Source organism: Falco naumanni, chromosome 6 (assembly GCF_017639655.2).
Source record: "Falco naumanni isolate bFalNau1 chromosome 6, bFalNau1.pat, whole genome shotgun sequence".
NCBI lineage: Eukaryota > Metazoa > Chordata > Aves > Falconiformes > Falconidae > Falco > Falco naumanni.
In genome coordinates, this window is record NC_054059.1 from 21,234,968 (window position 1) to 21,247,457 (window position 12,490).

The following is a 12,490-nucleotide window of genomic DNA, read 5'->3' on the forward strand; positions in this document are numbered from 1 at the left end:
AGTATCCATTGCTATTACCTTATCCCCTTGGTCATAACTAAATTTTTTTTCCACCTATCTGCATTGTAAATTATTTCTGCAGATTAATTCCCACTTGTTATAAACAGAGAACCTCTTGCAGGAACTATTGTTGCAGTAAGAGCAATGCTTGTTTTATGATACTTCCCAATCCTTTTTCTAAAAAAACTTGATGGACTTTGGTTTCTATTTGAGCGATTGCATTGTTGAATGCAGCCCTATGCTTAGAACTGTTAAATGTATGGATCTACCTCACTAGACCAAAAAGAGCATGTTTAGAGCTGGAAGGTTGTTAATCACTATTTAGTCTTTGCTATTTCAAAATCAGACAAGCTCTAGTGCCAAAAATACTGCACAGCTCTGAGTATGAAGGTCTAAATATGAGTTACGTGCATGTTGCAAAAGGTTGTATTTCTGCTACTGAACCTCTTTGTGCCTCTCTGTGTTCTCTTACATAAGGGATATTCACACCATGTACTTTAGACACCTAATTTAGATGCAATTTAGAGTACAATCTAAGATCCTAAATTCCCAACAAGGTCAATGGAAGTATGCAGGCTCCTCCAGAGAGCAATTAAGGACAGGTAAATTCTTAAATTTTAAAGCTAGATGATGTGAATGCTGCCAGTTGTGTATTCTTACATTTCAAGGACAGCATACACCAAATTTATTTCAGAGTGCCTTTAGGACTTACCTGAAGCCGTCGAACATCAGGAGGCAAACACCCAGGGAGCTCTGAATGAATCTTTCCATTTCAAAGGAATGATAATGAGTCAGAGATGCTTTTTACCTACACTGTACCTGCATGACTGTAATTCAGGACAGCTATAGATGAAAATAGGTATCGTTTTATGTTACCCACTGGTCTGTGCAAAATCAATTTATAATTTCAGGCCAGCTGAGTACACTAATTTCCCTAAGTCAGGAAGGGGTTTGTCAAATCCTTATTTGTCTCAAAAGAAAGCTAAAATCAGTGACTGTGGTTAATGAGTCCAAGGCTAAAATAAGACCTAAATCTTCAGTTAGTTAGTAATACATGTATTTTGTCTTAGTTATACAAGGATAAATAAAAATTTGTAGGAAAGGGTTTTTTTTTTTTTTCATTTTCATTCACTTACACTGCTGATACTTCTATCTCTTCCTCCTTTTTCCTTCTAAGAACAATTGCACCTATAAGACACAAAACATATGTGCTTGTGTGTGTGCTTTGTGTGCCTACATACGTGTAGGGCATAGGTCAAACTGGAAGCATTTAAGAATTTGCTTAACTCCATCTCTAGTATTGGTGGCATTTAATCATGGACTGAAGTGTTTTCCTCAACAGGTTTTTTTTTCCTGACTTTTTATGACTTTCAGGTGCAAAACTATACATAAATAAATCAAGGACATATTTTAAAGTCTAAACTTAAATATAATCTACTCTATTCCATTTTCATTAATATTTTAGCATATTTTTTCCAAAACAAGTAAGAATTCCATATCTGATGTAATTCTGTAATATATATATAATCCTCTACATTTTTCAGTGTGAAAAAATGGTGCTACTGACCACACTCATGTAAAAATATCTGATACCATAATTCATAACTCATAGGTAAACAGCAGTATGTTATTGTGATATTGTCTTATATATCAAATTCTCATTAAAATACAGTAGAATTATTTGTATCTTGCTTTCCAGATGTTTTAGAATAAAACTACTGAACCAACCTTGAAAGATGAGAAAAATTTCCTTAATTCTTCAGAGCATATAAAATTATAAAATTGACTTATAGCCTCCTTAATTTTCTTTTAATCTAGTTTTACTTGATGGGAAAATTACATGCATTTTGTATTATTACAGTGCTCTTTCAGTTCTTGAGTTGTTGGAATATTTAATGTAAATGAGTCAAAATTCCCAGAAAAATCACTAAATCCACTAGCTGGAATGATCTATAAATAAAATGATGCACATAATAAGTTCACCAACTTGTTAAATCCCTGTTTAAGAGAAAGTGCAAAATATTTTGTGTTTTGCATTATGCCACTTGGCACATCTCAGCAATGTTTCTGCTAGAAATTCCCTGAGGTTGTCTGTGTTTGGCTTCAGTGTAGCAACTGCTTTTCAATTCTTTACTATTTAGGTCTAGAAAAAAATTAAAACCTAAAATGTATTCTATTCTATTTCACCTCAGTCCTTGGAAAAAAATAGGGAGTGAATACTAGGAAATAAGTCCATTTCCAAGCATAGGGAAAGTAAGAAGATAATTGGAAACAGACAGGATAGAATGATCAAAAGTGAACCTTAATAATCTTACAGCCTTTTCTGATGGCTTTCTCATCAGGCGTAGATTTCAGCAGTAGATTTCTTTCACTTTGTGATATAGCAAAACATTTGAAACTGTCTCCCATAGTATCCTTGTAGCCAAACTGAGAAGACAGGGACTGGATGGGGAGACTGCAAACTGGGTGGGAAACTAATTGAACAAACAAACAAACTCTAAGGGCAGTGTTTCATGATTCCAGTCATGACTAGTAGCCAGTAGATACTGAGGATGAATACTGAGGGCAATTTTATCCAACCTCTGTCAATTGGATAACAGGTTGGGGTGCAGCCTCAGCAAGTTTGAGGATGGCACCAAACGATGGGAGAACAGTCGGTGTGATGGATTGCAGTACTGCTAGGCAGAGGGACCTTGAGAATATGGAGGAACGGGCCAACAGGAAGCTCTTAAAGTTCAACAAAGACAAGTACAGAACCCTACACTTTTCCTAGAATAATGCCATTCGTGAGGAGTGCCTTGGAACTGACTGGTTAGAAAGAAGCTTTAAGAAAGGAACCCAGGTGACCTAGGGAGAGGCTGAACAAGGGTGAAAAGTGTGGTTTTGCAGTAAAGGAGATCACAGACTGGACTGTATGCGCAGCCATGTAGTCAGTGGGTCAGTTATTTCCTCTTCAGCACTCATGTGGAAAACTCTGTGTAGTTTTTGTGTCTTCCACCATAAAAGAGAGATATTGGAAACTGAAGCAAGTCTGGGGGAAGGGCCCTTGAGGAGCTAGGGGGTGGAATATGTGATAAACAAGAAGAGGCTGAGTGAGGCTGGAGAAGAGAGAATGGTAAGGGGGATCATATTACTAATTTGGGCTGAGAACAATAAGTTAAGTTATTCCATGAGCCATTTCAAGGAGAAAAATGTGTTTTCAATGTCCTTGTTACTCTCTGTAAGATGCCATACTCGCTGTCAGGTGAAGAGTAGCTATATAAGTTGGGTGTGAAAAACTTACATTCATACTTTCTTCCACAAATTTAGAGGAGAATATCACAATTAAAGACATCAGCCATCCTACAGTTAAGATTCTTGTAATAATCCTACATGTGTGAAAAAAAATAATAAAGTGGCATGCATTCAATGGCCCTTCTAATGTTTTAGAAGTGCCATTGAATGTAAATTAATTATACTGTCTACCATTATTAAAGGGGCTTTATTAGAAAGGAGATTCAATCCTAAAGAAGCTCAGTTACGAAGAAGCCTGCTGTTGGCGGATACAGCCTGATACAGAACATCATCCGCCCACCCCCATTCTAGCTGTGGTCATGAGTCTCAAGTCCTTGTCCTTGCATCTCAAAATGATGACTTAGCAGTTTCAAATTAAATTCTTGCCAGTTGTAACTAATCAGTGTCACCAAAAAAAAAAATAATAGAAAATAACTTTTTTTCTCCTCTTTAATCAGTAAAGAGACAGGTCCCTGCTCAGCAGCTCTGTTTTCAAACAGAATGAAGACTTGAGAGAGAATAAAATCATTGCTTGGGTTCCTTAGTGCCAAGAGCGCTATTACCCTGGAGTAATGTGTTCTGTATCGTTTAACAGCACCTGTTATATCTAAGGAGGAAACAGTGCTGGCAGATATTCTTTCCTTTCTATGCCTTCATACATCTGGAAAAGGTGGATATTTCAGTTTATTGACCAGATTAGAAAGCAATATAAAGAAGATTTTATTGTAAATTTGGCTTGAATATGAATTTATAAGCACAGAAAAGGCATTCAATATATCAGTTTAGCTAAGAATCAGCTGAAGAGAACATAAAGGTGATTATCTGGAAAGAATAAACACAATAAAACCACTTTTTACAATTCATTACTAGTAGCCACTAATAAGTAAACAGGAACTTAATTGTAGAAACTGGAGGTGAATATTAGAATGTGAAAATAATAAGATATACTTAGTTGTAGAATCTTATTTCTTTTTCCCTCAAGAAGTCTGTGTAGAAAGCTGCTTTCTGTATTGCACGTTTTAAATTAGACTGGGGAAAAATTCTAATAAATAGAAACGTAAATAGGGGCCTAAAAGTCATTGTAAAGCAGCTAATATAGCTAAGTGGGACATATATACATATCTGAAACAACTCATGGTTTCTTCTCTTGAAGGCAATAGACTGACTGTGATCCCACAGAAATTATTTGTTTTCTTTACTTTTAAAAAATGTAGTTCTGCTTAATTTTAATTTGATTACAATCTTAGGATCTGCCTACATATTACTGAAGTCCTGATAGTGAGAAATCAGTTATTTGATGGATATATATAATAACAAGGGCCATGTTTGTTCTAATACAATAACAACACTAAAATGAGAAAACAAGCATGAAAATTGATCATTTCTGCTGTTAAATCATTGGAACAATGCCTGGACATGTTTTTGCCTAAGATCCTTCCAAGACAATTTCCAAGAAAAGTTCAAGTTGACTTAAACCAGTACTGATTCTGGTAGGCAGCTTGCTAGAAGCTGTGCTGGTTTGGAGGGCAAGAGATTTTCATTTTATGGATGTCGACTGTTCTGTGCTGGCTGGCCTTTGCCAGAGAATGGTCCCAACCACGTTTAACTTATTAGTGGAGACGTACTTACAAAGTTCAAGGCAAATCATGTGTAAGTGAAATCAAAACCCTATGATGAAATAATAGTATGAATTTGAGAGTTAAAGACCTTTTAATTCACGGTTCTCTGAGGAAAAAGGTAACTTTACTAAGGGAAAGGAAAAAAAAAATGCTAAAATTGTCAGTTTTCTAGTAATTAAACTGAGTTACTTGTCATTTCAGATATTTGCAATTTACATTTCCCATTCTTCTGACAAATTTGTCATTTCTGCAACAGGATCTGCAGAAACTATATGTATGAAAAATAAAACTATTTCAATATCACTTCACCCTAAAAATACAGAAGAAATATCACCTGTAGTTTTTACACCTCAGAACTTGTTCTGTAAAGTGCAGTATTTGACTCTAACATATTGTTTATTGAAAGAAAGGGTGCAATTTTCTTTTTCTGTCAGCATTCACATAAATGTTAACAAGGTTTGTAAGAACATACAGTTTTGACAGGTTGTTCTTTTATTGTAGCTGGTCACTGTGGCTCTCCAGACCCAATTGTAAATGGTCATATTAGTGGAGATGGTTTCAGTTATCGTGATACTGTAGTCTACCAGTGTAATCCTGGCTTTCGACTTGTTGGTACATCTGTCAGAATTTGTCTACAGGATCACAAGTGGTCTGGACAAACTCCTGTTTGTGTCCGTAAGTATCATTAATTTTTCATTGAAATCTTACTACTATTTTAAACATAATTTGACGTTAACGGTAGATTGGATATTCAGAGGTGTTTGAATGAGGTGCAATATTTATTGGACCTATTTTCAATTACAAGGGTCATTCTGATGTTCAATTACAAGTGTCATTCAGCACAACTGAATATCTATATCCAGTAATTTCTGATTTCTTTTGTTTCAGAAATAGGATGACATAGGCATTGAAGTGGGTTGAACAGCAGGCTACAACTGTGTAACTTCATCTATGTCTTTCTCTGAGCATAATTTCTATGTCAAATGTGGGCTTATTGAGCCTCTCCTGATTCTTTCAGCAGAAATACCAAAAGCCTGTCCTCTGTTTTCATTGTTTGGTGGGTAAAGCTGCAGTACTGTTCATCTGTGCAGTTTTGATGGTGACTGCCTGTTCTTCCAAGTTGGCCTCCTAATATTTACCAGTGTAAGCCCAGGCATGGTATTGGATTATACCACATCTGTTAGAAAAAATGTGAACTCTTTTATAACCTGTAGCAGGATTTTTTTCTGCTCTTAATTCACCTGCTTTTAAAAATCCCATTATTAATTGTGGGAATTGTTGAGTCTTTCCTACTCCCCTCCTCACTTCCATGGAAGATTTTCTGACATTTTCTGAACCATCAGCCATTTGAACAGTCAAGAATGATTTTTCATTTTTATATTACTACTTTGTTGTGTAGTTGATTTTATTATTCTTTTCCAGTTTTAATAAGGCTCCTCATTTTTATACAACCTTCGTTATTTTTAATGGATATTTATATCAATTATTTCAATTTTGTAATTTTTTAAGATATCTGAAATTCAGACAGAAGTACTTTTGTCTACATAGAGATAGTCACTGAGATGATCAGCTTTTCTGTTCAATCCATGTTAGTGTCTTTGTTTCATTTCTGAGAAAATATATTATTGATTAGTCATTGCACTTTAAAATGTTCAGGTTTTTCTTTCTTAGTGGTAAAATGAAAACTTCTACCTGTATACAGCTGCAGGAAATATCTGTCAAGTGTAATTGTCCTTTCAAATTCCTATTTATATCTTCAAGTGATTTATATTCATCAAAGGAGAAATTCCACCAGCTAGCATTATTACTTTTAGTGGATTAATTTTACCATGCAGTGAATAAAATACCTTCCAAAGAAAGGGGCAAAGCTGAGGGTGGGGGGAGGTTATTTCTTCTACATTGATGTTATCATTATTGCTATGAGAAGAGTTATTGGATTATGACATATTTGTTTTGGGTATGACAAACACCACAAGCACAATATTTAAAAGTTGTGTGTGTGTCTGTGTATGCATTCTGATTTTATATTGTCAGTATCCGTGCTTTTCTATCTTTTGCTGTATTATTTTAATGCATTGTCATGTAGAAAGCTAGAGCTTGACCATAAGAATTGCATTTTATAAGTGTCACTTAAGCATAGTCAACACATGTAAAACACATAATGGGAAATTTACTCCCAACAATGATTTTTCTATTGCTATAAGAAAATCTGATCAAAAGGATTACTGCTTCAGCAAAGCAGCTCAAGAACTTTGGAACAGGAATGCTTCAGAATTCTAGAATGCTCTGAAGGAGTACATAAAATTCAATTTGATGTTACTACATTTTGGTGCTTGTAGGGAAAAGAATATTTTCTGTTGTTTGCATTACTAGGAAACATAGTGAACTCTACATTTTTTTTAAGGTCTAATACATATCAGATGTGTGTCAAGATGCATATATATAAAAATTATTTATATTACAATTTTCAACATGAGGTAAAATTAGATTCTAATTTTTAGAATTAGAATTTTTTGATTTTTTTAGAACTTTTTAGAATTTTTTAGAATTTTTTGATTTTTTTTTAATCTGGCAGTTAAGAATTCTGAATAAATATATCCTAATTTTTCTTAATTTTATTTTGTAAATATAAAAGACAAATTCAGAAGGAAAAAAAATATCCAATCTGCAAGTGATTCCATGGAACAGTACTTTTCAGCTAGAGGCTAGCCTGCCTATTTTTCTTTTCACAGCGATCACCTGTGGACATCCTGGGAATCCAGCTCATGGAATGACTAACGGCAGTGAGTTCAACTTAAATGATGTTGTAAATTTTACTTGCAATACTGGGTACTTACTTCAGGGTGCTTATCGAGCGCAGTGCCGAAGCAATGGACAGTGGAGTAGCCCTTTACCCAACTGTCGAGGTGAGAAACTTTCTCATATGTTCTCTGCTCTCTAATGACTTATTTCATGCATGATCCTGCCTTAAAAATAGTGGGATATAATTCAGAAACCTGTCCTTTAAGAACTTATTGCCACCTTTATTTGAGGTTTTGGATTTCTATATTGGAAAATGAAGTTAGGGCTGAGGTCTGGTGAAGCCTAGGTTTTTCAGTATTTTACCTCAAAGTTCTCAGACTGCAATCCCTCACATTTAGTTTATAGACATATAAAGTGTACTTTGTCTCAAAAAAGTTATATTACATTAATAAATTACTGTTGGCTGTAGTAGAGTAAAAAACTGTAGTAGAGTACAGTTCCCATAAATGGTCCATTACTCCTATTAAATCTTATTATGCAAATGAACATTTGTGCATCAAAACACTGTTATTTCTGTATTTCCTAGTAATACCTAAGAGGTGTTCATAACTTTTGTACAGAAAAATATGATAAAGGTTTAATTCTGATTGTGTTTTTTTGCGATCACATAACTGAACTTGATTACTAGTATACTCTGGGTATGACAGGGATGTCTGAGACATAAGAATGAAGCAAGGGTTTGTGTTATGAAGGAAAAAAGTGTATCAAATGTACATATTATGGAAGGACATAAAGAAACCATTGTAAAACACCATCCAAAGTTCTCCGATTTCGTTGTGTTCTTATCATTTATTTATCCAGATGCCAATAGTGTAATTAAGGTTAAAAGGGAAGCAAGTCTCCAAAGTTACCCTATTACTATTTTTCCATTTATGGCCACTGTTTTTATTTTTCCTCAACCTTTGGCTCTGTTTGCAGAATATGTAGCTAAAATCAAATCTTTGGTCTGTTCCACCAATATCTTCATCAGACAGGAAATCTGTTCATTGGTCTATTGTTTTTATATTATATACCCCAAAATAGCTTGTACTGCTCTAGTATGTGCTTTCTCAGTGATGAATCCAAAAAGATGCTGATAATATTTAATGATACTGTGAAATGTTATCTTCTGAATCATTGAGGCAGATTTAATATCTTCTGGCTATTAAATAGATGCAGATTGTCAGAGGTGAAAGGCAGGATGTTAAGTAAATCATGCAAAATCATGAAAGACCATAAAAAGTCTTTAAAGCCTGGAGAAAAGTTTTTGAGGTACTGTATATCCTTTAGTGCTCTTTTTTTGTGAAGGCTCCAGAAGGAAATCTGTTTTAACGGATCTAATTTTAAAATGTTGTTCCTGGTCATATTCCCTTTTCAAAGCTGAGGTTGTCTGGGTCCATTTATGACTTTACCAACAGTACTAATTTCTAACTGTGTAAACCAAAAACAAATTAAAGAATGCTTATTCTCTGGAGAGAACCTGATGATTTTACCTGGTATGGAACATGCAAAGAAATAGGACACAAAGATCGATCAATCAATCAATCTATACTTGTATGTACCTATGTAGCAAATATATATATATATTATACCTAAGATAGAGTTTTGAATGTTAAATTGAAATTGGCAAGGCTGGCAAGATTTTCCTTCTGTGACATAATTTGGCAAATCCTTGCTAAATCATGCATCCTCTGAAGGGAATATCACACAAATCACAGTTTTTTTCTTTATGCTTATGAACCTTTCAGTTCTTTTGCATGGATTATATTTCCTGCCTGAATGCTGACTACATCATTAAGTAGGTAAATGTTACCGTACAGATTTAAACCCTGTGATTTTTAAATTTTTATCTCATCTTCCACTATTCAGAATACAACTCTGGAATTCTATTGTCCACTCTGATTATACAGGTCCAGCTTTTGAAAAGGTGGTTAGTACTAAAGCAGATAAAATAATTTCTCCATAAATACAATGGCTAGTAAGTTTTCTTGAGTATTTTCTTTCACTGGAAAAATGATCACTTAAATGTTCAATCAATGCAAGTATGATGCTTTTCATCCTTTACAAATTGTTTTTAATGTGCTAAAGGAAATCACAGTCAGTCATGTTGTGCTAAGGATACTAACATTGGGACTAAAAATCATGTAATAAGTTAACTTCAGCTGTTGGTAGCTTTATTATTTCTACCTTTTGCTTTATTTAAAATCATATTTTATTACAATGGTTGTTACGAAGGATAATACTTATCCTTGATGATTAGCTCATCATATTATTTCAGAGATAGCGGATGCAATATCAAGCTCTGTGTGTGTGGAATTAGATCCTTCATTCTCATTAAAATAATAGAGATGGCAATTCCCTCAGTCACTGCCCTCAGAATTTATTCAGGCGAGTTAACTGGCGTAGCAATATAATTAATGGAACAGAGAAACAGGAATTAGCAAACTGTTCCTATTTAGGCTTGTACTTTTTTCCCCCTTTTATACTGTTTTGTTTTGTTAGACTTTAGAGAACAAACTCCTCTGTCTCATCTGTGAGGCACTCAAGTGAGGTTTTATTTGTTGAAAATACACACTTTTTCACATATCCTGTAGATGCAGTCTGGATCTGCTCTATTTGACTGCTAGAGGCAGAGATTGCATCGTTTTAATGAAGTTCAACCTCATTTATGAGTTGAGTTACTCAGCTATTTACATTGAACTCAAGTACGTTTATTAAAAGGAAAACAAGTGAAAGAAAGGAATTTTATGAAAAATAATGCAAAGACTGAGGAAATTTGAAAAATAAGATAGGAATTCGGAGCCTTACAGTTACTCCAGTACACTTCAGTTGTGTCTCCTGTCTACTTTTATTTTCCTTTTTTATTCATCACATTAATTTGAGTTTGATCCAGGCCAATGTATGGTCTGAAATCTTGTTTTAGGGAGGTTGGTTTTCTGAAAAGCAGTATTATAGATGCAATTCTACCAAGATCCATTCACTTCAGAATGGCGACCTCCTACCAGAACAGAGTGGCCCAGAATTCTCTCAGTTGAGTATGTACAATTTTGTCTTTTCTCATGCAGGTCATGTAAAGGTGGACTTTCACCTTTCACTCAGTGCTTCTTCAGCTTGTTCTTCCCTTCACTTAGTATTACCTCCCTCATGGGCTGAACTTGTTTTGAGGAGAGACTGAGAGCTGGGGCTGTTCAGCAGAGACAACAAGGCTCAGGGGGATCTTATCAATGCTTTTCTAAAGGAGGGTGTAAAAAACAGACGGCCAGTGGTGCCCATTGGAAGGTCAAGAGGAAAAGGGCACAAAGTGAAACATAATAAAAAGCTTTTTAAACTGTGAGGGTGGAAAAATACCTGAAAAAGTTGCCCAGGAGACACTGTAGAGTCTCCATTCTTACAAGTGTTCAAAACTTGGCTGGATAAAGCCCTGGACAAACTGCTTTAGCTGTCCTTTCCAAGTTCAACTATTGTATGATTCTGTATAAATTATGACTAAAAACTTTGGAGAATCTTGCTGAGGTGGTACATGGTGTCTCCAGGCCTATTTTTTTTCTCGTCCCACTGTTTTAGGCTACTACATAACATAGAATTAACAAAAATAATCAGACTGCAAACTTTTCAGATTAAAACAATCTCACAGGAGAAGGTGAAATGGAACCAAATTAAGAGACTGTAACCTAAATAATCTGATCTAGGGTAAGTAGATGGGTAATGAAAGTAACTTGTTAACCATCTCTGCATGACTCTCCAGAACTCAAAAAACACTTTAAAGATACATATAAGTAAAGTGGATACAACTATTTTTCTCAAACTAGATGAATACAAAACAAAAGGAAAGGAACTTCAATGAGTAAAAATTTATTCCACATTTCAACTAAACACTACAAGAGATTATCTAAATCCTAAGGTTCTGAAACCCTACTGTTTCTAGCCTGCAAGCATCAAAGCTCATGGTTAACTTGACACTGTTAAGAACACAAGCTGAAATGAAAGGAAAATAGATTTTTTTTCATATATTCCTGTGTAAATATACTGTCTTAAAATGAACAAGTAACTGGATTTTTCTAGAAAGAAACATGCCTATATGTTGCTGCTTACAATGAATTTAGGAATTCACTGTGAAGCAAAAGCTTTTGATATTCCTTCAAAAGAATAACAAGAGAATTACACAGCAATCTTGTTCAAACTTCCATACCAGCCAGGCATGTTCCCACAGAACACTTCTCTGCATATGTCTACCTAATTTAATTCTACCTGTATATCTGGGCAAAAGTGTCTACTGTAAGCTGCCTTCCTAAAACATCATAGCATAATTGTATTTACATCATGTCAGTGACAGCAGAATTCCATACACCATTTAAGATTTTTACTTCAATAAATACTGTATTTATAGACCATGTGCTGTGTAAATTGCTGTAACATTTTAAAGAGAACTTTGTGGTTTTATTTGTAATTTGATATAGTTTGGATTAAAGAATGAATCTGCATAGTTAAAAATGACTGGAGATTATTTTCGCCAAAAAGGCAAATTAAATAATTACAATTAAAAATAAAATAAAAAAAATCTTGAATTACATTATTTACATGAAAGAAGAGCAGAAAGTCCTTATTGGTTAGATTTAAGAAATAGTAAAGTGCATTTCAATGGTGAAATAATGCTGAAATGATAATTTTACATCCATGTTTTAAAAAATAAAAATAACAATTCTACCAACTAAATGGTTTATATCAAATTTAGTTTTAATGATTTGATTATAACTTACCTAAAGCAAGTAATAGCACTTCTTCTGGCATGCTCCTTTTCTTCTGAAATTACCTTTTAT

The 12,490-nt window shown here is 34.3% G+C and overlaps 1 protein-coding gene across 1 annotated transcript in view; it reads left to right on the forward strand.

Moving 5' to 3' along the window:
* Positions 1 to 12,490, forward strand: part of CSMD1 (CUB and Sushi multiple domains 1) — a 1,211,070-nt gene that overhangs the window by 1,142,475 nt on the left and 56,105 nt on the right. The window contains exons 53-54 of the mRNA XM_040599137.1: positions 5,394 to 5,567; positions 7,625 to 7,798. Coding sequence (XP_040455071.1) covers positions 5,394 to 5,567; positions 7,625 to 7,798 — 348 coding nt within the window. The remainder of the gene's footprint in view (positions 1 to 5,393; positions 5,568 to 7,624; positions 7,799 to 12,490) is intronic.